General features: G+C 36.8%; 1 protein-coding gene across 2 annotated transcripts in view; it reads right to left on the bottom strand.

Moving 5' to 3' along the window:
• The window catches only part of USP32 (ubiquitin specific peptidase 32), a 210,367-nt gene that overhangs the window by 76,184 nt on the left and 108,385 nt on the right, over positions 1–25,798 (bottom strand). For both annotated transcript variants that reach the window (XM_032615574.1, XM_032615573.1), the window contains exons 3-5: positions 21,425–21,530; positions 16,990–17,108; positions 10,721–10,880 (exon numbers count right to left, since the gene is read on the bottom strand). In XM_032615574.1, the coding sequence (XP_032471465.1) occupies positions 10,721–10,880; positions 16,990–17,108; positions 21,425–21,530 (385 nt within the window). The remainder of the gene's footprint in view (positions 1–10,720; positions 10,881–16,989; positions 17,109–21,424; positions 21,531–25,798) is intronic.

Raw genomic sequence — 25,798 nt, 5'->3', positions numbered from 1 at the left:
CCAAAATCCAAGGATGCTCAAGGCCCTTATATAAAATGGTATAGTATTTGCATATAACCAACGCACATCCTCCTGTATACTTTAAATCATCTCTAGATTACTTATAATACCTAATAAAATGTAAATGCTATATATACAGTTGCTGGTGCGTGGCAAATTCAAGTTTTGTTTTTTGGAACTTTCTGGAAAAAACTTTTTTTCAAATATTTTCAATCCCCAATTGGTTGAATCTGTGGATGCTAAATCTGTGGATATGGAGGGTCAACTGTACTTGAAATTTTAAAAATTCATGGGATATTAACTGCAGATTAAAAAATACAGAGGAAAGGTCAGTGAACCTGAAGACTGAGCAACAGAAACTATCCAAATGGAAGCATAAGGAGAAAAAAAAAGTCTGAAAAAATTAGTAGACTCTTAGTGACCTGTAAGACAATACCAAAAGTATAGCATACATGTTACTGGGGTCCCAGAAAAGAGTGGGCGGAAAATATTTAAAACAAATAACAGCTGAAAAAATTTCAAATTTGATTAAAACCATAATCCCATAGATCCAGAAGTTCAGTGAAACTTGTGCAAGAAAAATTCAAGGAAAACCAAACCAAGGCAAGACACGATCCAACTGCTGATAAAGTAAAAATCTTAAAAGCAGCATGAGAGGGGAGAAACAATACATTACAAACACAGGAACTAAGATAAGCAATGATTTCTCTTCAGAAACAAGGGAGCCAGAAGATTAATGGGGGGAAAAAAGGGTTTGAAAGGAGAAAAAAAAACTGTTAATCTCAAATTCTATATCCTATGAAAATATCCTTCAAAAACAAAGGCAAAATAAAGTATTTTTTGGACAAACAAAAGCTGAGAGAATTCATCAATAGCAGAACGGTACCAAAAGGAATGTTAAAGGATGTTCTTCAGACTAAATTAAATGATACCAGATGGAAATCAGTATCTACACAGAGCAATGATGAAAACAGGAAACACCCAGTCCATAATGTCCATCTGATATCATTAATCATGACAGATTTTGGATAGAAGTTTAGTTGCAGCTTTGGTTAGACTAAGTTTACCTCTAGTTCAAATGTTTTGAAGGTGAGCTCAGATTTCTATTCAGGAGAGCTCAGAAACTGCTAGTTTTTGAACCTGGAGATCTATAAACTCCAGCCTGAAGGCTGCATACATGTTTGTATAAATAATGTTTTATTAGAACACAACAATGCCATGTACTTACATTTAGTTTATGGTTGCTAATGTGTTACAATGGCAGAGTTGAGTAATTGTAACAAAGAGCCATATGGCCTACAAGTCTGAAATATTAACTATTTGCCTTTTAAAGAAAATGTTTGTCAATCCCTGTGTTGAAATTGCATAACCACAGGACTTCAAGACTGCAACTCCATAAAATGACAGCAGCTCAGGACCACAGAGCCTTGAGACTGCAACCTTCAAGATTTTGAGACTTCAAAATTATGAGGTCATGAAACTGCCTAACCCCAGTCTCAGCAAAATTTCCACAGGACAGAATTACAGGGCGGAGATGATTATCTTTGCACTTGCGGTTCCTTCAGATTTAAATCTGAAACAGGTTTTTCAAAGTTTGGCTGGCTTCTTCTTATCCCAGCAAAGACTGTCCTCAGGCAGGCACACTCTTCTGGCAGCCTTAGCCCCAATCTCAGCCTCTGGCCTCAGAAATGAAAGCACCTTTATATCCTTTGATTACCTAGGAAGCACTTGTCCCTCTGGAATTCAGTTTTGTTTTTTTTTTTAAGATTTCTTTGTATTGAAATGTCTTCAGTGGCTTTAAAGATTATGATTGTTTGGTTTATGTAGTGATTTCATGTTATTAAAATAGGAATGAAGATCCTTCATGTCTTTCTACTTCCCAACCTAAAGTAGAACCCTTCCCCTGTTATTTAACATGATTCTGAAAATTCTCACCAATGCAATAAGATATGAATATGAAGTATAATGTTAGAAAATAAGCAAGGTTATTATTTGCATTATAAGTAGAATGCATTCCAAAACAACTCAAAGAGAAAACATTTAAAAATTATAATTGAGTTTAAAAACCTGTAGGGATATAAAATAAATATATAAAAATCAATGCTTTTCCTATATCTCATTAATAACATGTAAGAAAATATAAAAGAGAAAAAGCATAACAATAATAGCAATTTCCCCACAAGAAACAAATATCCAAAAATAAAAGTCAGTAAGAAAATGGGGGTCAGATTATATAGGCCACTGTAAGGACTTTGATTTTAAGTGAAATTGTGAACCACTGGAGGATCTAATGCAGAGGAGTGACATGATCCAACCCACAGGATCACTCTTGACTGCTGAGTTAAGAATAGCCTAGGGCTTCCCTGGTGGCGCAGTGGTTGAGAGTCCGCCTGCCGATGCAGGGGACGCAGGTTTGTGCCCTGGTCTGGGAAGATCCCACATGCTGCAGAGTGTCTGGGCCCGTGAGCCATGGCCTCTGAGCCTGCGCGTCCGGAGCCTGTGCTCCGCAGCGGGAGAGGCCACAACAGTGAGAGGCCCGCGTACCGCAAAAAAAAAAAAAGGAATAGCCTAGTGGGCAGCTAAGAACAGAAGTGAGTTTAAATCATCAATACACGGAATTAAAAAGCATTAAGACTACAATAAATTAACAAGTACAAGACAGACAATTCATAAAAAGCGGGGGGAGTTAATTTCACTAAGAATAAAAACATCATTTCAGAAGAAAAATTTAAGCAGAATCATGCTGCTTCAAAACTTTTTTAACACTCTTCTTGCAAGATACCTGCATGGCTATTACAACTCTTTCAGATCTTTACTCGATGTCATATTCTCAGATCTTCTAAACTGCACCCCATCCAATGATGCTCCTTCATCCCTCTTCCCTGCTTTACTTTGTTCTCGAAAACTTATTTGTTTTCTTTGTTGTTTCCTCCAACTAGAACATATGCTCCTTGTAGGCAGGCTTTTTGGTCTATTTTATTCATTGCTATATTCTAAAACTTAGAATAATATCTGGTACATTTTGAGCACTCCAGAAATATTTAATGGACAAGTAGCTTACAAGTTACCTGGCAAGATAAGAACAATGTATTTTAAATTTCCAGTGATTTCAAAGTATTCATTCTCTAGTCCTTAGCAGTTTTGGTTTTTCTGTCTTTTTTTTTTTTTTCTTAAAGTTTTTTTGGCTGTGCTGCACAGCTTGAGGGATTTTAGTTCCCCGACCAGGGTTTGAACCCGGGCCACTGTAGTGAAAGTGCCGAGTCTTAACCACTGGACCACCAGGGAATTTCCACAGTTTTCTTTTTTTTTTTTTTAACAGAAGTATCTACTTCAAATACCCAGATGACTGAATTTATTTAAGAGGAATAATTTAAACTTTTAGCAATAGGGAGAGTAATTACAGGAGTTTGATATATAAATTGAGCATTACTGCCTCATTTTCCTAAATAAGATGTCTGTTTACTCCATTTATTATGTGAAAGGAAGAAAGAAAGAGAAATCTGTTCCTCCAGAGAAACAGTTTTCACAAATTCTAAATTTTCTTCCAAGTAGTAGATCTTCAGATTAAAAAAATCTGACACTGAAACCAAAGGTGGAAGACAGAAACTATGTCCTCATTTTTATACATCTAGGTACTGAGCATATAATGGGTATTCAATAAGTACTTCTGATCAGTTGGTGTTTAGTTTATACACTAAATTAGAACACAGAAAATTCATATCAACTTCCTCCCAAATGTTTTTACCTTTGAAAACTAAGTTCATTAATCTCCTTAAAAAACACAATTTTTTTTGTTGAAGTAGAAATGTGGAAAGACAAGTAAGTAGAACGTCAAGACAAGTAAGTAGAACGACAAAAATGATCAGATTGGTTATGGCTACGGCTCCCTTTTAAGTTTATGCGATCTGTTCATTTATAGTTACAGACTGTAATTTGTTAATCAAATATTTGTAAAAGCATGCTAAAGTAAAATATATATATTATCATTACCCAAATATTTTACATGAGTTGGCAGCTGAATTGCTGAGGAGAGGAAAGATAACTAACCTTATTTTCACTTAAAGAAGTTAGAGGTTAACAACTGCAGTAGTTACTCTATTTGCAATTCATAAATAAATATCAAAACTTATACTTTACCAGCTAAATGGGAATGAATTTATCACCCACCTATTGATATAATTTTTTCTGGTTCACAACAGCAGCATACTACAACATTCTAAATAGTTTCTAGCCTGCCCTTTGGGCCATCCTAATCAAGTCCCACCTTACCGGAGGCTCCAGCTACAGAAATTGCTCTTTAATGCCAGAATTGGATTCTTATTTAAAAACAAAAACAAAAACAAAGCCAAGCAAAATATCCAAGTATTTTCAAACAGTAACACAGTTCTTTAACATTTCTGAGGAAGCAACCTGTTCTCAAAAGCAATGACCTTCTGCAATCTATTTAAGCCTTACATCATTTACAACCAGATAAGAGGATAATGAAGGAGGGACATGCAGATTTACTAGGCAGTTTATGGCCTAAGAATCACTGAAGTACTTTTCTCTTACAGAAAGGAGGCTTTAACATTGCAAACTAAAATGTGGCAAGGGAATATAATAATATGCATATTTTTAGTTGAGATAATAAATGCTAAAATAAAGCATTTGAGTTATATAAATTTGAGTTAGATAAGAAAAGAAAACCAATCAAAATGAGTTCAATGGCCCTAAAATTAGCCCAAAATACTACATTAATTACCTCAGTATCCAGATTCTACTACTTAAAAGAAATCACGCTTATGATACATTTTAGGGAAACTCTAAAAAACATATTTACAAGAAAGAGCACACATATTTTCTTCCAAATAATATAGCTAAACTCTATGAAAAGATGATCATCATTAAGGAAAAAAACTCTCAATTAGTTCTTAAAACATAGTTCTTAAAATCTTAGTTCTTCCAATTACCTATTTCACTGTTGGTAAATGGGGAATCATTCACTGACCTTGCCTGGATCAAATGAAGTTAATTATTAAAGAGAAATTTAAAATAATAATCATTTGAAGGTATCCCAAGGAGAAAAAAAAGGAAATTGGAAAAGTGAAGCTGCAAGATTGTCTAAAGTGAGTCTGAGGAAGATGGCTCACCACAAACACAGCTATCACATGACCACCTCCTTTTACCTGCAATTACAAGCTGCTTATGAAAGATTAAAGAAAAAAATGACTGTGTGTCAATAAACTGTCTTCAAATCCTAAAATGATACTAAGCATGCACTCTGGGGTTCAAACATCCCAATTTTGGCACCTATTAGCCATTTGATCTTGAGAAAGTTTCTTTAACTTCTTGTAGCTGTGGTTTCCTCATTTTTAGAATGGAGATAAAATGAACTTCAGAGGTGGCACAAGGATTAAATGAGATAATGTTCAAGGAGTATAGTGCCTCCTTTAGTAAGGGCTCAATCTGTATGTGGTAAGTTGGAACCTTCCAAAGCATTTTTGGGAAAAAAAAAGTACAGGAGCTATATGTCAAGATCATTTAATATTCTACATTCAATAAAAACATTTTATGTACCTGACATTGCACTAAAAATTATAGACATGACAGTGAACAAAATAATTATGCTTAGATTCTAATAGAAGAGAAAATGGGTCATTTTAATCCAGTGTGGAAAGTACAGTGAAGGAACAGAGACACAGGGTTTTCAGGGAGCACATAAGCAGTGAGGCCCTAGAAGTCTTGATATTTAAAGAGGTACACACAGAACATCTTAGGGTTGACCAGGGAAAGGAAAACTAGTGTGGCAGAAGAAGGATATTGCAAGCAGAAGTAAAAAAGCATGTGTAAAAGTCTCTAGGAAAATCAGGTAGTGATAGGACAGAAAAACAAAAAGAATAACCGTTGTATTCTGCTATTATTCAAAAATAAGGAAGAGGATAGATAACCTATAGAAGGATTTATGCTATGGACACAAGATAAAAGACAAAAAAACAAGAGAGAACTTTACTTTCCAGTGAGTGACAAAAAAAGAATGTTAAAGATGGCAGTTCAACCTAGAATTAGTAGACAGTTCGGTTAGAATGTAGACGTTTCAAAGGTTAGCATCTAAAGGATGAGCCTTCAAACTCAAGCAGAGAGATGCCAGACTGTGATTGGATAGGACTATGCATGTACAATAGTAGGGGATTTGATACACTGAACTAAATTTGTAAAAAGCTGATTAAAACAAATTACATTTTGAGTTTATAGTCCGTGGCTCCAAATTCCAACACTATGTAGTGCTAAATAACCATGAACAAAATGGGTGGGGAAAGGCTATTACAAGAAAAAGCCAAATGACTAGTTAGTCTTAGAAAGTAGGATCTTCTTTCAGATATCAATAATAATAATAATAAACTTGTACCAAACTATTTCAAACATTTAACTATACAGAACATGTTTATGTTCTCTATATATGTTCTCTGATTCTGAATATCAAAATGTTTAAAAATTAACTTGTCATTAAAAACACTATATATTTGATGAAAAAACAGCTTTTTAGGAAATCTAACCTTAGGTATTTAAACAGCAAATTATAAAAGAAAAATATATCAGTCTTGATAAAAATCTAGCTAAGATCTACTCAAGCATAAAAAGTTGGACTTTTGGCTAAAGTTCTAATTCAGGGAATTCCCTGGCAGTCCAGTGGTTAGAACTCAGTGCTTTCAGTACTGAGGACCCAGGTTCAATCCCTGGTTGGAGAACTAAAATCCTGCAAGGTGATGCAGCCAAAAAAAGTTCTAATTCAATTTCTTAAACTTAAATGAAAGGTAAGGTAACAATAGTTTGGAATCTGAAGTTCTAAAAACTGTACTGGCCATGACAAAGTCTAAAATCTTGTCTAAATCAAATCAGTTAGTTATTCTAACTCTGTATTGAATACAAATAGCGCCCCAGGTTCATTTGTGATTTACATGGAAGAGAAAAAATTTGATTAAAAATGGCAGTATGTTCAACTTACTGTGACTTCAAATTTTACTTTATAATCGTATGTGAAAAAGTAATTAAAGGCACCTGCACTCTAACATAAATGGTATTTACAAGTGAAAAATTATAACTCCTTTTTGTTTCCTAGATACCTTGGGTCATTACGCAAATTTAAATGGAGTCAGTGATGCTTTAAAATAAATATTTTCTGTTTACTTATAAATCAGTTAATAACATTCTCTATTTTTATCCTGTGTTTCCACATTCTTGACACATTATTTGAAAAGTTTAATGTACCAAATATTCTTTGAGTGAAAGAGCCTGCAAAGACATCCACAGAAGCTGAGAATTTATAAATAATATGATAAATCACAGACATCAGAATGTAAACCTACCCATGTCAGAATTTCTGTAAGAAATTTAGCAGTAATTCTGACTCTGTCATAATGCTTTCATAGGAAAGTTCACTAAGAAAGGAGCCATTTGCTGAAGCCAGCAGCAAATGAGTTGCCTGTTGTACTAGTTTATTTTTGTTCTTTATTTTTATAAATTCTAAAATAAAAGAAAGCAAACTGGTAAGAAAAACACTTTCTTCCCACAGACATGGATGAGTTAATTTTTGTACTGATCTATAGTCCTCTCTTAGAAAACTGCTTGCTCCCAAAACAATTACTCTCTGGAGAAAGTGGGATGAAGCTCACTAACATTCCCAAGCCAAGTGTTCACTAATACAAAAGGATGCAGGGAATTCCTTGATGATCCAGTGGTTAGCACTCCATGCTTCCACTGCAGGGGGCACGGGTCTGATCCCTGGTCAGGGAACTAAGATCCCTCATGCAGCGCACGCAGGGCCCAGCCAAAAAAAAAAAAAGAGGATGCATATTCATTGTAAAGCACCTACCTATTCTATACCAGGCATAATGCTGAGTCCCTTAAAAAAGGTACTATCTCATGTATTCCTGAAGGGTAGCACCATATACCACCCCAAACATGCCACTTTAGCATAAGGGTTATTTTGAGTTGAAGGCAATTGAGAAGAAGCTGATACCAAAATAAAAGCTCTCCAGCTCCCCCTATTAGCCTAATTTATAAAGATGTCTTACCTGCCCTTCTACCAGGAAGAAGTTAATCAACAGAGACCACTCTAGATACTTATCAACCTGGAGATAGCACCAAAGGAAAGAATCTACATAACAAACCTTATTAACCAGCCATATCAATCAACAGTTTCTCCATCTATTTGCCTTCCCACAATGTGCCATCCCTAGCAGCTCAAAGTCCTTTTCTTTTGTCTTGTCACATCTCCATAAAATTATTGCTCTTTGCTAAGATGCTATATAAGCTCAAGCTCTAACCACCCCTTTGAGTTACTCATCACTGAAAGTTCTGGTACATAAGTAAGTTAGTTAAGTATCAATAGTAAGAAAGTAAGCTTATGTTTTTTTCTTGTTATCTTTGTTAGTCTAATTTAAAGGGCCCCACCCAATGAAACCAAGATAAGTAGAGGAAAATACTTTTCCTTCCCCACACTCCTTACAACATATCTATGAGGTACAGTTGTATCGTTATCCCTGTTTTCCAGATGAAAAAAGAAGTTCATAGAGATTAAATTTCCCGCAGCTACATGAATAATAAGTAGCAGGGCTAGAGTGTCTGACTCAGAGTCCGAAGAACTCCTAAATACCACATGAGTATTATTTCTCAAAAAAAAAAAATATATATATATATTCAGGTGGGGGCACTGAAAAGTAGGAACATCAAATTCATTGCCTATTCATGCCAGAATTTATCTGTCAGAACTTCTGGTGACAATGGAATGAAAATGAGAGGGAAAGTAGCTGGTGTATAACTAGTAGCCAACTCATAAATTATATGTACAAATAGCACTCGATACCCAAGGTCCTCTACTCAGTCAACAAATACTTATTTAAGGCTTGACACAGGGTGAATAAAAAAATAATACAGACTCTCTATGATTTAAGAGAGATGACATGTACAAATAAATGGAATGCTATAAATAATTATAATACAAGGACAAAAGTGATAAGTTCATTCAAGAAGGGTACAAAAATGGTGTTATGAGAGTTCAGAGGAAGGAGAGATGATTTCTCACAGGAAGGCAAGAAAGTGTTTTATGAAAACCAAGCAGCATGTGATTTAAGTCTTCAAAGATGACTAAGGTTTATAGGAAGAATAAAAGGGAAAGGCATTCATTCTAGTGTTAAGGAGTAGCATAAGCAAAAGCCCAGTGTAGGTATAATTCTATAACCACAGGAAAGAAGAACAGTAGAAGTTAACACTTAGGCCTGTGTTGTGGAGGACTAAATACTGTCCCTCAAAAATTCATTATCACCTGCAATCACAGAATGTGACCTTATTGGAAATAGGGTCTTTGCTGATGTAATGAATTAAGGCCCTTGAGTTAAAATCATCCTGAATATAGACTGGGCCCTAAATCCAATGACTGGTGTCCTTAAAAGAAGAGGAGAGGACATAGACACACACAGAGAGAAGGCCATGGGAAGACGGAGGCAGAGATTGGAGTTACGCTGCTACAGGCCAAGCAAAGCCTGGGGTCACCAGAAGCTGGGAGAGACAAGGAAAGATTCTTCCCTAGGGCCTTCAGGAGGAACAAGGCTCTGTTAACACTTTGATTTCAGCTTCCAGAACTGTGAGAGAATACATTTCTGTTTTTTCAGTTTACAGATTGTGGTAATTTGTTACAGCTGCCCTAGGAAACTAATACAGCTTGGTTAAGGACAATTAGTAGAGGGCTATTGTGAAATAGTAATATTGACCCTGGTTCCTGCTAATATTTGCTCTTTGACCAAATTCCTGTAATTTCCTGAGTGACAGGAATCTCTGACACAGAGCTCCTAAATTCTTCGCAATTTTCTGGGTGATAGGAATCTTTTGTTTTAATGTCTGAGATGACTTTTGGTAAGCTCTTAGAAAGGGTCTGGTCACTAGAAAGACCAAGCCATAATTAGAAACTCAGAACTTTCAGCCCCATTCCCCATTCTTTGGAGAGGGAAGATGAACTAGAAATGTAGTTAATAATCAGGCATACTTATGTAATAAGCCTGCACAAAAATCCCCAAAGCACAGGGTCTGGAGAGCTTCTAGATTGGTAAACACATCTACATGCCAGAAGAATTGGGGCATCACAGCTCCACAGGGACAGAAGTTCCTGTGTTTGGGGCCCTTCCAGATCCTGCCCTATGTATCTGTTCATCTGTATCCTTCAACATATCCTTTATTATATAATGAATCAGTAAATGTAACTGTTTCCTGAAGTTCTGTGAACTGTTCTAGTAAATTACCAAACCCAAGGAGGGGGTCATGGGAAGTCTCATTTATAGGTGGTTGGTCAGAAGCACAGGTCACAATCTGGACTTGGCATCTGAAGTGGGGAGCAGAGGGGCAGTCTTTCGAGACTGAGCCCTAAAACTGTGGGGTCTGTGCTAACCCCAGGCAGACAGTGTCAGACTGAACTGAGATGCAGGACACCCAGTTGGTATCCATAGAGCACTGGAGAATTGCTTGGTGTGGGGAAAAAAAAAAACACCCCACACATTTGGAGTACAAAAGTATTCAGTGAGTAGATAAAAAAGAGTTTTCCTTTTCAGCTATGTACTCAAGCCTCCAGTATTCCATTTTACTATACTTTGGAAGAAAAAACCCACTGATAAAAGGCATATTCTCATATTCTCGTATTACCAGGCAATTGTATTAAAAAGTGAACAGAACACAATGAAATGCCATTACTTACAATGTGTGACTCCAGCCAGAGTTTGGTAGAAAGTGGGAGTATCACTATCATCAGTGAGGGTCACATATACACCTCCAGACAGTAGCCAACGAGAGAAGGTAAAAGCATCTTTGTTTAGAAGAAGCCAATTTCTAAACTTTTCATAGTTTACCTTTTCGCCCTAAAATTAAAACAAGAAAACATAGGTTTATTCAAATTTTAAGGTACCTACTTGGAACTTATACAACTTGAAATTTGCATTTAATTGACATTTACCCTTCTACTATCTATAAAGGAAGAATTATCTAAATATCACTATAGGCTATATACCTGGAAATAAAATTTTTCAAATATAATTGTACTTCAGAACTTTCATTTGCATAAAATCTATATGCTAATTGCAAATTATTTCATCAATTCACTAAAGCAGTGAATTTCTACTAATAAGTCACATTTTATTTGCTAAGGTATATCCTGAAATCAGTAAACTGAATTTCTTTCAATATTTAATAAAACCAACTTTTCACTTGCTTCATCCCTCTTCTTCAGTACTTCAATTGGTCAGAATTAGCATATTTTAAGTAAATATGTATGGAATTTAAATACTCTTTTAAATTTCATTGGCAAATTAAAATCTATCCAGGAGTCCTCCTCCAAAAGACATCACTGAAAACATGTATTCACAAGTCAACTAGAATACAAAAAGAAGCAAGGAGATTTCTATTTCTTTGCTTTCTTTCCAAGTATTTGTCTTGCTAAATCTCTGGAGAAAAAAAGTATCCAGGCTGAGAAAGAACATCATATGGCTGTGTAAGTCAATCTCTTTGACGGGAAGACAAGAGGACCCAGGTAGAGGGAGGGCCAGATGTTTCTATGAGAAAAAAGGCAGAAGCAACACACATAGAAATACAATGAAGAATGACACTCAGGAGCCTAGCAGCTCTAATCCTGATGGAGATATTAAGGGATACAAATAACTTAGAACCTAAAAGAGTTATGGTAGAAATAATTTCTATATTGTTAGTAGCATCCTATTAAGTATAGCAACATGCTTAAGCCTCATGGTTTCAGAACACTTAACAGTGCAAACCAAGCGATCAAGACAACATTGGAAGTCTTGTTTTTCTACATGGAAGAATATGGCATTCAGACTTGCTGCAGGGATGTGAGGACATTGCCAACATGTTTAGAGAGTCATAGCCATATTCTTTCTCTACCCCACATTTAGTCTAGAAAGAGGGTTTGCAGTATAAACCCTACAAGCTGATGCAAGGGCACCACCTATGCCCTGTAGTCTACTAATTTTTACAAGTTAACATCTCTGACATTGGGAAAAGTCTTAAAATCAATAATACCCTTCAATTGTAACTCGCAGGTTTTTTGTTCTTTATAATACATAAAGGCGCATCTTATTAATCGATGGCATCTTAGATTCAGTTGAACGTGGTAGTTTCAATGGTTTCAGTGAAGCTAAGATGTTGTTATAAGATGCACCTTCATGTATCATTAAGAAAGAAAGAAGCTGCCTATTATTCTACCACCTTCACATATAGGTAATATTTATTGAGTATTTACAATGCCCTAAGCACCATTCTAAATATTTTTATATTCATTTAATCCTCAAGCAACCCTCTATAGGAGATACTATTATCCCCATTTTACACACGAGAAAACTGAGGCTCCAAAAAGTTATGCATTCAAGGTTATACCGTGGCAGAGATAAGATTGAACCCAGGTAGTCAAGGCTCCAAAGTCTCTGTGCCTAAACTATACATTTCACTGCCTGGCCGACTTAGTGAAATACAAAGCAATCTCTGAAATCCACTTGCCCATTGGGATCACTCCATATAACTAGTAGCACCAAAATTCCATCTGCCAAACCTGACTTTTTATGTTTTTGAATCATGGCTCTAAATAAGGGAAGTAAAGGGAAAGTCTCCTTTTATAAACTGTCATAATAGCAGTCTAGAAAAAAAAATTTCCAGTACTATAAAAGGCAACTAAAAATAAACAGACTTGGGCTTCCCTGGTGGTGCAGTGGTTGAGAGTCCGCCTGCCGATGCAGGGGACACGGGTTCATGCCCCGGTCCGGGAAGATCCCACATGCTGCGGAGCGGCTTAGGCCCGTGAGCCGTGGCCGCTGAGCCTGCGCATCCGGAGCCTGTGCTCCGCAATGGGAGAGGCCACAACAGTGAGAGGCCCGCATACCGCAAAAAAAAAATAAAAATAAACAAACTTCTGAAACTGATACATCTTTGAAGAACAATGTAAAATACAAATTTCCACCTTGAGAATCAACAACCAAAAAAATTCAGTAAGAAAAAACCAATATAACTCCTATGTGGATTTCCTTCATTTCAAGTTACTGAAACATGGTAACTTGAAAAGCAAGGGTCTGGATCACATCACACACATTACTCAGAAATTACAGCAGATAAATACATCAAATAGTTGAATTAGGTAAAATTAGCCCATTTACAGTCTTGTTTTTTTGTTTTTTTAAAATCAACCTTGAGTACCTAATGATTTAAACAGCTATACACGAGTATCCCAAAACCTAGGCCTCTCATTTCTTTGATCCTCCCTCTTCCATAGGTCTTGTCCTTCATACAAGACTAACCCAACCATTTATTACCACAGTCTTATATTGATATTTTTATTATAAATCCATTCCCTTTCCAATAAATGCAATTTTAAGCATTCCACTCTCCCTGTCACAATTTCCTCTTATGAGCACACTCCTAGTATCCTGACTCCAGTGATTTTTTTAACTCCACAGGACCTACACCAATCACCTACACTTCACGTTGTCAAATCTAATGATCACTTCCCAGTGATCAAAGGACAACTCACTTGATCTTTCGGCTTATTTGATGTCGTTAAATACTCCTTCCTCTTGAAACATTTTTATCTCTTGGCTTCTAGGACACCATTCTCTTTCGTTCCTCCTCACAAGCTATTCCTTAGGCTCCTGTTTTGATTCTTCATCATCTCGCCATACGTCAGAGTACAGGACTCAGTCTTCCAATCCATTTTCTATCTTAATTCACTCCTAGATGACCTCATCCACATCTATAAGCCAACAAATCCTTTCCTCTGAACTCCAACTTATATGTCAAAAAGCACAGTTACCACTCCACCCGAATGTCTAATATGATTCTCTAATTATGTCTTAAACTTCTCTTGCTTTTGAAACCTCCAACTTCCCTCTCCTATAGCATTAGCCATCTCAGTTAATGGCAACTCCATTCATTTACTAAATCAAGCGAAACACCTTAATTATCCTTTTCTCTTTCACTCACAGCCCATCATCAATACAAGAAATGGTCCTGTCAACTCCACCTTCAAAATAAATGCAGAATCTGAAAAGTCTCATCACCTCACTGTTACACCACGACCTCTTCCCTGGATTATTCAGATACCTTAATCAGACTCTGTTCAGTGTACTTTCTACAAGAGAGCCAATATGATGACGTTTAAAATGTAATCAGGACTTCCCTGGTGGTGCAGTGGTTAAGAATCCACCTGCCAATGCAGGGGACACAGGTTCGAGCCCTGGTCCAGGAAGATCCCACATGCTGCAGAGCAACTAAGTGCATGTTTCACAACTACTGAGCCTGTGTTCTAGAGTCCGCGAGCCACAACTACTGAAGCCTGTGCGCCCTACAGCCTATGCTCCACAACAAGAGAAGCCACCACAATCAGAAGCCAATGCATCGTGACAAAGAGTAGCCTTTGCTCGCTGCAACTAGAGAAAGCCCGCGCACAGCAACGAAGACCTAACGCAGCCAAAAAAGAAAAAAAAGTAATTAAACAACAGCAACAAAAACTCATATATTTTCCTGCTCAAATACCTCTAAAGATTTCTATCTCACTCAAGGTGAAAGCTGAAGAACTCACACTGTCCTACAGGGCCATGTGTAATCTCCCTACCCCATCCCACCCCCTCCCCCAACCTCTGTAGCTTCATTTCCTACTATTCCCTTGCTCATTCCATTCCAGCTAAATTGACCTCTTCTTGTTCCTTGAACAAGTCAAGCACACTTCCCCTGAGGGCTTTTGCTATATTCTCTTCATGAAAAATGCTTTCCTTAGATATCCCCGTGGGTTTTCTCTCTCACTTCCTTAAAATTCTTTGTTCAAATGTCACTTTCTCCGATAAGCCTCTCCTAACTATGCTATACAAAATACCTACACTTGGCTACCTCCTCTCCATCACCACCTATGCCCTGTAGTCTACTTTATTTTTCCCTATAGCACTAATTATTATCTAATATATGTACCTGCTATTGTGCCTAAATTATAAGAGAACTGGGTGGCTAACCACATTTAATCCCCATCTATAAAACGGTAATGTCTGCATAAACCTTATTAAAATGAAAAAAATAGGAACTTCCCTGGTATCCAGTGGTAAAGAATCCACCTTCCAATGCAGGGGATACCCGTTCAATCCTTGGTCAGGGAACTAAGACCCCACATGCCGCGGGGCAACTAAGGCTGCGCGTCTCATCTAGAGGCCGTGTGCCACAAACTACAGAGCCCACGTGCCCTGGAGCCTGCGTGCCACAACTAGAGAGAGAAAACCCTCACACCACAACTAGAGAGAAGCCTGCATGCCTCAACAAAAGATCCCGCATGCCGCAACTAAGACCCAACATGGCAAAATAAACAAACAAACAAACAAACAAAAAATATATATATATAAAATTCTCCCCAGAAATGAGCAAAGCACTTAACATCTCTGTGAAAAATTCAAGTAATCAGGCCTGTAAAGATGAGATCAGTTTTTTTTTTCTGGTCAGCAAATTTTATTAGGGGAAAAAAAATGATCTAGTTTGTCTTGAGGTACTGAAATACCATCACAGCAACTTCCAGTCAATAAGTAAGAACCAAAACTGCAGGAGGACAATCCTTCTGCACCAAACACACAGAAATGTTTAGTAAAATGTAACACCATAACTACTACCAAAAACTGCTTAGCCAAGCTCAAAAGCAAGAAAGGGAAATCTCCAGGTGCTATCAACACAGAGAAAACTTAAAGCCAGAGTGATGAAAAGCTAAAGGTAAAGCCAGAGAGTCCAAAGAGATATAAGAACCACACACATGGGCTCCCCTGGTGGCGCAGTGGTTGAGAATCCGTCTGCCAATGCAGGGGACATGGGTTCGATCCCTGGTCCGGGAAGATCCCACATGCTGCAGAGCAACTAAGCCCATGAGCCACAACTACTGAGCCTGTGCTCTACAGCCTGTGAGCCACAACTACTGAGCCTGCATGCCGCAACTACTGAAGCCTGTGTGCCTAGAGCCTGTGCTCCACAATGAGAGAAGCCACCACAATGAGAAGCCCACGCACTGCAAGGAAGAGTAGCCCCCCGCTCGCTGCAACTAGAGAAAGCGCACGCACAGCAACGAAGACCCAACACAGCCAAAATAAATGAATAAAATAAATTTATATTAAAAAAAAAAGAACCACATATGGCTGGGGTATTAACAATCAATGCTTATATAGTTAGGAAGGTGACTAAACTAAATTGAATTAAAACTCTCTGAATAAAACCAAGAGCAGTGAAAGTGAAATGGAAGTGGGTCAAATAGCCACCCATAAGAAATCACACAGCACTGAGTGCTGCAGGAAAGAATCAGAAACTTGTAAAAGGACTTTACTCTGCCATCTCTTGGGACTTTTCCCATATTAGCAGACCTCTGAAAAGAAATAAAAGAATTTTCTCTGTTAAAGATACACATTTTCTGTTGTTAAAGTTTTTTTTACAATGAAAATACATTATTTATGAAAACAGGAAAATGACAAATTTTTAAAACCCAAATATTTCATTATGCAAATCAATTAAGTAAAATAAATGATAAAATAGGCATTGATGGATCATAGAGGTCACCTATGGCTCAAGGCCAATGAGTGATATATCTACATGCTCATGATGAAAAGCAATGAGCACCACAACCTAAGCAATGCTGTTTCTGCAGGATCACCTGTGTGTGTGTCTGTATGTGTGCTGGTGTGACACTGGGGGAGTATGTTTCATTATACCATTAAGTATAGACAGTTGCCTTTATTGGGAATTGGGAATTTTCAGATTCACAAACACAGCAGTAGTAAGTGTCATGCACCTTTGAGCATAGCATACAAATCGTTAAAGCATCAACCATTAAATAGAAAAATGTCAAGAATATGCTACACATAAACATCTATTCATCACAGCTAAATTCATTATACATCTAAGAGTTAATACTTTGTCCACAGGGAGGGATGAAATGTAAATCTTTAAATATACCTCTGAGAAACACTTCCTGAGTGTATCTGGGACTTTACCATCCACCACATGGAGCATTCTTTCCATTTCTTCCCGTATAACATAGCTCCCGGATTCACTTGCAAAAAGACTAAAAATGTCTAGGAGAAAGAAAGAATAAAGTAATTTTATCATAGATTAAATGTACTCTGGTGGAAGTAGGGAGGGAAGAGATAGGTAACAATTATTGAGTGATTACTAGTGCCAAGCACTTTATAAATATATAATTTAATTTATTCCTTAAAAAAACAATGCTAATTAAAACAGGAATGTGGTATCTTTTCAAATACCAAATTTGCAAAAATGTTTAGGTGTGACAATACCAAGCGTTAGCAATAAACTGGGATAAACAGGAACTCTTATATACTGTTAATGAGTATAGATTACTGTAACACTTCAGAGAACACCTTGCCAAAATCTAGTAAAGATGAATATTTATGCTAGAAATTCAATTTCTAGGCAACTCTACCTCCACTTGTGAGAAACTCTCATACATACATGCATAAGGTACAACATACACTGAAGTATTCTTTGTAATAGCAAAATTTAGGAAAGAAAAGATAAATGTCTATCAACAAAAAAAATAGGTAACCTGAGACACACACACACACAATGAAATACTATATAGCAGTTAGAATAAAGGAACTAAGTGTTTCAACATGGGTAAATATCAATAATATTCAGGGGAAAAAGCAAATTGCAAAACCTGTATAGTATACAATCTATTTGAAAAGTTTTAAACCTGTAAAACAGTTGAAGATATGTTTAAGGATACATACAAATGTCATAAATGTATAAAGACCTGCATGAGGAATGAAAGATCACCAATTTCATGAGAGTGGTTACTTCTGTCAAGGGAAGAATGTGGATGGCAACATGGAGGGATACTGAGAAAGAGCCTCACCTTGGCTATAATCTTTTATTTCTTAAAAAACAAGTTCTGGGACAAATATGACACAATGGTAAGAAATAATAAAGCTGGGTGGAAGTACATACTACATGTACGTTTGAAATATTACTGTTATGAGTTGAACTGCATCCCCACAAAAGACATGCTGAAATCCTAACCTCCAAGTACCTGAGAATATGACCTTATTTGTAAAGATAGGAGATAGAAAGATAGAAGAGACATTCCATCCCTCTGAAGGCCCAGTGGGTTCCATTGCCTGCCCTCCCACATGTCATGGCTGATTCTCTTAAGGGGAATATTTGCTAGAAGCCTCTGACCATCTGTTATGGGTTAAATTATATTCCCCCGCTCCAAAAGATGTTGAAGTCTTAACCTCAGTACCCATGATTGTGACCTTATTTGAAACAGGGTCTCTGCAGATATAATCAAGTTAAGATGAGGTCATTAGGGTGGGTCTTAACCCAATATGATTAATTATAAGAAGACAAGACAGAAACAGTGGGAAGAAAGCCACATGATGAGATGGAAAGAGATTGGAGTGATGCAACTGCAAGCCAAGGAATACCAAGGATTGAGGGCTACCACCAGAAGTTAGGTAAAAAGAAGGATTCTTTCCTGTAGATTTCAGAGGGAGTAAGGCCCTGCTAACATCTTAATTTTGGACTTCTAGCCTCCAGACTGTGAGATAATAAATTTCTGTTGTTTTGAGCCACCCAGTTTGTGGTACTTTGCTACAGCTGCCCTAGGAAACTAATACAATTGTATAATAAAAATGATTTAAAATTTTAAATATATGTGTTAATGACCCTCAAATTGGTTATTTTTATTTATTGGCTACCTGGAGCCAGAGTATGTGTTTGTTGGTACAGGGATGTTAATTTGAAAAAATCAGGATCTCAGTTAAATTCCAATACATAAAATTGGGTTTAGGGATATGTTCATTATCTTGATTGTGATAATGTGGATATATACATGTCTGAAAACATCAAAATGTACACTCTTTAAATATGTACATTTTATTGTTATCAATTATACCTCAGCAAAACTGTAAAAAAGGAAACAGCTGAAGAACAACAGTCTAAATTCAGAAATGAGAAAGAAGATTCTGAGAGATTTAGAAGCAGTAAGAGGGCAGCTTAGAAAAGGAAGAAAGAAGAGAGAAAGACCAGCATCCAGTGGGCAAGGGTAAAATTCTAGGGATTTTTAGAGCAAAACGTCATACTCTTTAATATAAACACCTTCCTAAACTCCCCCTGGAAATTTTTCTTCTTTGAAAGTTTATTTTGGCCTCAGTGTTTTTCACACGTTTAACTGTAGGTACATATGTGTGTATATAAACAATCACTTTGAGAAAACAGTAAAAGTTAACAATTTATTGATTGCCCGCTAGTTCTTGATACTTGCCAGGTGCTTTACATACATTTTTTCTTCTGAGTTTTACAATGAAAGATTTTGGTGGATGTTGCTTTCATCCTTGTATTGATGAAAAACAGGGGCTCAGAAGATCAAGGAAGAGGCCCAGAGTCATACATATAGTAATTGGTCAAGCTAGCTTTTTTGCTCTTGGTCTTTCTCCCATGTTTTGCTCTGAGAATCATTAATTATGATAATAGTCAAATTATACTACTGAATCCCTACTATGTGCCAGACATTGGGGTCAGAGTGTCAGGGATAGAGCAATTCTAGCTGAGTCCTCCCATGTTGTCACTTAAATTTTAACTGTCATCTGACACTTCCCTCTCATCTCCCCTGGAAATTTTTCAATAAAATTTACATTGTTTACTAATATTCTTGTTAAGAGCAGATTTGCCTTGGGGGAGCTCAAAGAAAAGAATGAGGAAACATAAGACATTATAAGTAATCAAATGAATGAATTAAAAATTAAGTAAATAAATGCATATCCTAGGAAACACAGATGGACAATGAATGATCAACTAAGGTTGTCTTCCCTTTCACATTTAGAGGGTAAATGATGCCATCTCATTGTAATATAAAATTTCCCTTGTAATATAAAATTTCCCTGCTTAGTAGAACTTAAAGGTGCCATCCTCTTCTGGGCTTACATAATTCACCTAATAAAATTCATCTCTGAAGTTAAAAGTAAAACCATTATAAATAATTAAACCTTTTACCAAGAATTTGTATAAAGTATTATCAAGAGAACTTCTGGTTGTATTTGTGAAGTAAGGCAAGAATAGATTGCTAAATCTATGTCTTCAGAATTATTTTTTAAAAATCAGCTTTACTAAGATATAAGGCATGCTCCATAAAATTCACTCTTTTAAAGTGTGCAATTCAGTGTTTTTTAATATATTTACACAGCTGTGCAATCATCACCACTATCTAATTACAGAACATTTTCACCCAAAAGACACCCCATACTCATTGGCAGTAAGCTCTCCATTTCCCTTTCCCCCTAGCCTCTGGCAACCAGTAATCTATATTCTGTCTGTATAAATTTGCCTAATCTGGACATGTCATATGATTGGAACCACATAATGTGTGTTCTATTTTGACTGGCATTTATCACTTAGCATAACGTTTTCAGGTTCATCTATGTTGTAGCATGTATCTGTTGGAGGAGAGCAGAATTTGTTGCCCCCAAATACGTCACTTTGGCTTGACAATTATTTTGAGCTTAAAGGCAATCAAAACCCAGCAGATTCAGAAATGCTCATTACCTCCCCATCAATAGCCTAAATTTACATTGGAAAAAAGGCCTATACCGGAAAGAGAGTTATTATCAGAGATACTTTTTTACCTAAGAAACTAGTATAACAGGGCAACCTTTGTTCTCCAAACATCTCTGCCTTCCTGTGAATGGACTCCCTTCCTCTTGTACCCTCAGATCCCTATCCCTTTCCTTAGCTCATAATGTTATATAAGCCTCAATTACCTGGCTGCCCTTTGGGTCTCATATTTTTATGGGGCTCCTGTATGTACATACAAAATTTGTCTGGTTTTCTCCTGTTAATCTGTCTTATATCAACTTAATTAGGGAAATTTTTCCCGCTCTTACGCAGTACTTTATTCCTTCTTATTGTTGAGTAATATTCTACTGTTGGTTATATCACGTTTTGTTTATGCTGAATGCATCAGTTGATGGGCATTAGGGTTGTTACCATTTTGTAACCATTATGAACAGTGCTGTTAGGAACTTTTTTTTTTTTAATGAATATATGTTTCCAGTTTTCTTGGGTATATATCTAGGAATGAAATTGTGGGATCATATGAAAACTCAGTGATTAACAGTTTGAGAAACTGCCAGTTTTCCAAAGTGGCTTCATTATCTATCTTACACTTACGTGGTATCTAATTGTAATTTGAATTTACACTTCCCAAATAACTACTTATGTTTAACATTTTTTCAAGTGCTCGCTGGCTACTTGTATATCTTCTTTGGAGAAACATCACTTCAAATCCTTTGACTGTCATCAAAATTTTGCGGTAGATTATTCTGTACACAGATGTAGTATTTTAACATTTTGAGATAATAAAAGTACTCACATTTTGCTTTCTCTTCATCTCTGCCTCTTGTAAGAAGGACAAGTCCAACTATTAAGTTATTGAAGTGCAGGCCTTTGGATGTTCCACCAAAAGAACAATAAATCACCTAGGAGAAAATGAATGATACAGTCAACTATAGACATTTCAATTGTCAAGGAATGTGAGGCTGACATCACCTTTAACAAATCTTATCTCCATCTCCAAACAAGGTCCTGGTAAATTTTAGTGCAATGATATTGTTTCTCCCTCTTCTTCCTCCCTTACACCTTGTTATGGCACTCAGCCAAGAATATACTGTACTTATCCTAAAGTACATATATCACTGGCTCACACACTGAATTTTCTTTCTCTTGGGAGTCCTCATCAAGGTCCAAAAAGATAAGTTCCTCCCGTTCAATAGTCCCAATAATGTGATAAGGATTTCATGCAATTAGACAACTTCCTTCAACCTCTGTTAAACATATATACATAATTTTGATTTGAAAGATCAACATTCTCTAAGTGAATGTTCAGAAATACAGTGGCAATTATACTGCAATATATAAATGTACCTAATTAACATGTTGTACACCTTAAATTTATACAAAGTTATATGTCAAATATATTCAAATTTTAAGTAAGAAAAAGAAGAAAATACAGAAAGATATTTTTATACTCCTAGAATTGAGTATTATGGTAATCAGAAATAAAGAAGAAAAGCTATTCATAAGAAAGGGACAGTAACAGCAATCACATAAATTCATTTATTCAACAATTCTGTGTTGAGTGCCTAGTGTGATAGTGTGATACAACAAACATATATTTGGTCTTCCTCCAGGTTCCTGACACAAGAGCTTCTAAAATCTTTGGAATTCCCAGAGTGATACAGGTGAAAGGAGCATCTTTTGTTATTGATAATACCCCCTTTAAACCATACCTGAATTTATGCTAATAAGGTGACTCTTGGTGAGTCCTTACAAAGCCTCAGAATGGGAGCTGGTAGTCAGAGGAACTAATGATGTGATTAGAGGGTTAGAACTTTCAGCCCCACTTCCCAAAGTCAGGGAAAGGGAGAGGAGCTGAAGATTGAGCTAATCACCAATGGCAAGTGACTTAATCATTCATGCCTATGTAATGGAACTTCTATAAGAACCCCTAAACTACGGGTTTATTGGTGAACACATCAAGGTGCAAGAAGGTTGGAACATCCAGAAAGGACAAGAAAGTACTGTGCACCATCGCCCTCCTAACTGCCCCCCGCCATCCCATGCATCTTTTTGCATTTGGCTGTTCCTGAGTTATATCCTTTATAATAAACTGGTGATATTAAATAAAGTGCCTTCCTGAGTTCTGTGGGCTATTCTAGCAAATTACTGAATCCCAGAAGGGGAACATGGGAACCCTCGACTTATAGCTGATTGGTCAGAAGTACAGGACGTCGGGGACCTGCGATTGGCAACTTCTGAAGTGGGGGGATTGGCAACTTCTGAAGTGGGGGGCAGACCTGTGGGGTCTGCACTAACTCTGGATAGTTAGTATCAGAACTGAATTGAATTGTAGGACACCCAATTGGTGTTCAGAGAGTTGGAGAACTGATCGATGTGGGGAAAAAACTCCACACATTTGGCATCGGCAAGTGCTGTGTTGTTTAAAAAAGAAAAAGGAAAAACACCCGACCTAGTATCTGCCATGCAGAATTTGTCATTGAAATACAATTAAAGATAATTCAAGGAATAAAACTTAAATGGTCAACATATGAAAATACATATTCATTAAATGATATTTATAAATATATTTAATAATACTCTGACAGCTGATGCCAAAAACTGTGTGTTTAGTGCCACTGAGAGCAAAAACTAGCATAGGGAGATGGCCTCAAATCAGAATATATAAAACATAAAAAGAACATAAGAAGTATACTTCATAGAATAACTATTTTTAGTTAGCCCCTGCATAACCAGAGGAAGGTAACAGAAAACCCCCTCTATCCCTGATTTTTAAAGCCCCAGACATTTAAAAATCCCCTACCATTGGGGGAAATGCAGAATCACTGAGAAAGTCTTGCCCTCCAAGATCCAGAGACATAATGACCCCCTAGAACTGAGACAGAAATAGGACAACAGAGAATGTCCCCCGGCCCCTGGTACCCCTCACCCACCTCCAACACTGTGCTAGCAAACACTGAGGATAGAGTATGGAGAGAGATCTTCTCTGTGGTACAGTAACAAAGAGAAAATAAAATCAAAAGTTAAAGATAGAGGGGCTTCCCTGGTGGCGCAGTGGTTGAGAGTCCACCTGCCGATGCAGGAGACACGGGTTCGTGCCCCGGTCAGGGAAGATCCCACGTGCTGTGGAGCGGCTGGGCCCATGAGCCATGGCCGCTGAGCCTGCGTGTCTGGAGCCTGTGCTCCGCAACGGGAGAGGCCACAACAGTGAGAGGCCCGCGTACCGCAAATAAATAAATAAATAAATAAATAAATAAATAAATAAATAAATAAATAAAATATATATTTGATATGTTTCAATCTCCTTACAATTATCCTTAGCGATGATCAATTTCCCCATTTTTGCCCATCCCTTTGTAGAAGGAGACTCTTTGAATTGGCTCCTGAATCCCTTCTATATGACTCTAAGTAGTGTCTTACACCTTCCTTACTTTCTGGTATGACAAGATGGTCTAAGCTCATTTTATAAATTCCCTGACCCAGACTAGAATCAGACATTTTTCCAAACAGCCTTGTTCTTTCAAATGGGAAGTTGTATTTAGAGATCACAATCAGGATACTAGTGGTGCTTATTGCCTGGGTATTAGTGACTGTTTCTCAAACTTCTCAGTGGACAGATCTAGGAAAGTAAAACACATCATGAATTTATACTAATACTCCCATATACATGCAATCTTTTCCATTTCACCTCCAACTAATCATTACATTTTGATATCGAGTGAATGTTTCAATATTAATAATGTTTCTATGTTCCTTTCTAGAGGACATAATTGAACTAAGGTAACATGGAAGTAGGATAATAAGAAGATAATTCTAAGCAGTAACTTCAAAAGGGAATCTGAGAGCATAAAGCATGAGAATACTAGGCCTAGATATTTGTAGAAAAGACTTCTGATGCTCTCACAAAGGTAGTTCTCCTTTCTTTGGGGACATAAGGCATGGAGACATTTCCTCATGCTTCTTGCAGCTGAATAGGGCTGTATGACTACTTCTGGCCAAAAGGTTACGGATAGAAATGACAGACACCACTTCTGGGCCATGCACGTAATTGCACAAGACCTCTCCCTAGCATGACTTCCATTACTTCACTACTGATTTATAGATGCTCTTTCTGATATGTAAGTGCCAAAGATTTGACACTGCCAAACAAAAACACTAATTCAAAAAGATACATGTACCCCAATGTTCATAGCATTATTTACAATAGCCAAGATATGGAAGCAACCTAAGTATCCATTAACAGATGAATGCATAAAGAAGATGTGGGGTGCGTGTGTGTACACATACATATACACAACAGAATACTACTCGGTCATAAAATAGAAAGAAATTTTGCCATCTGCAACAACATGGATGGACTTGGAGGGTATTATGCTAAGTGAAATAAGTCAGAGAAAGACAAATATGGTACGATATCATATGTGGAATCTAAAACAAACAAACAAACAAATACGCAGTGAATACAACAAAAAAGAAACAGACTCACAGATATAGAGAACAAACTAGTGGTTACCAGCAAGGAGGAGAAAGAGGGGAGGGGCAAGACAGGGGTAAAGGATTAAGAGATGAAAACTACTATGTATAAAATAAATAAGCTACAAGGATATATTGTACAATACAGGGAATACAGCCAATATTTTATAATAACTATAAATGGAATAAAACCTTTAAAAATTGTGAATCACTATTTCGTACACCTGAAACATATATATATATATATGTACATCAACTATACCACACACACACAAAATTCATTAAAAGAAAAAGACCCACTAAAATGTGCACTATTGTCTTATGAATGAGTAACAAATTGAAAATAAACATTTTGGCTTCAGTGCAGGAAAAAAGGGGGTAAAAATTGACACTGCCTGTAAAGCTGAACCAACAAAAAGAGCTGTCATGGAGAGTCACCCAACTCCATCAACAGGATTTTTATGACTGAAAAATAACCTTATGTTATTTGGAGTGATGAAAAACTTTGGAAATAGATAGTGGTGATGACTGGACACAACATAACATGGTGAATGAAATTACTACCACTGAAACGTGTACTTAAAAATAGTTAAAATGGTAAATTTTATGTTATAAATATTTTACCACAATTAAAACATACTAAAAATAAACAAACAAACATGGGAGAACTTCTACTTAGAACCTGTTTATCACTATC

This window comes from Phocoena sinus, chromosome 20, assembly GCF_008692025.1.
Source record: "Phocoena sinus isolate mPhoSin1 chromosome 20, mPhoSin1.pri, whole genome shotgun sequence".
Taxonomy (NCBI): Eukaryota; Metazoa; Chordata; class Mammalia; order Artiodactyla; family Phocoenidae; genus Phocoena; species Phocoena sinus.
This window is presented reverse-complemented; position numbering and strand designations above follow the sequence as displayed.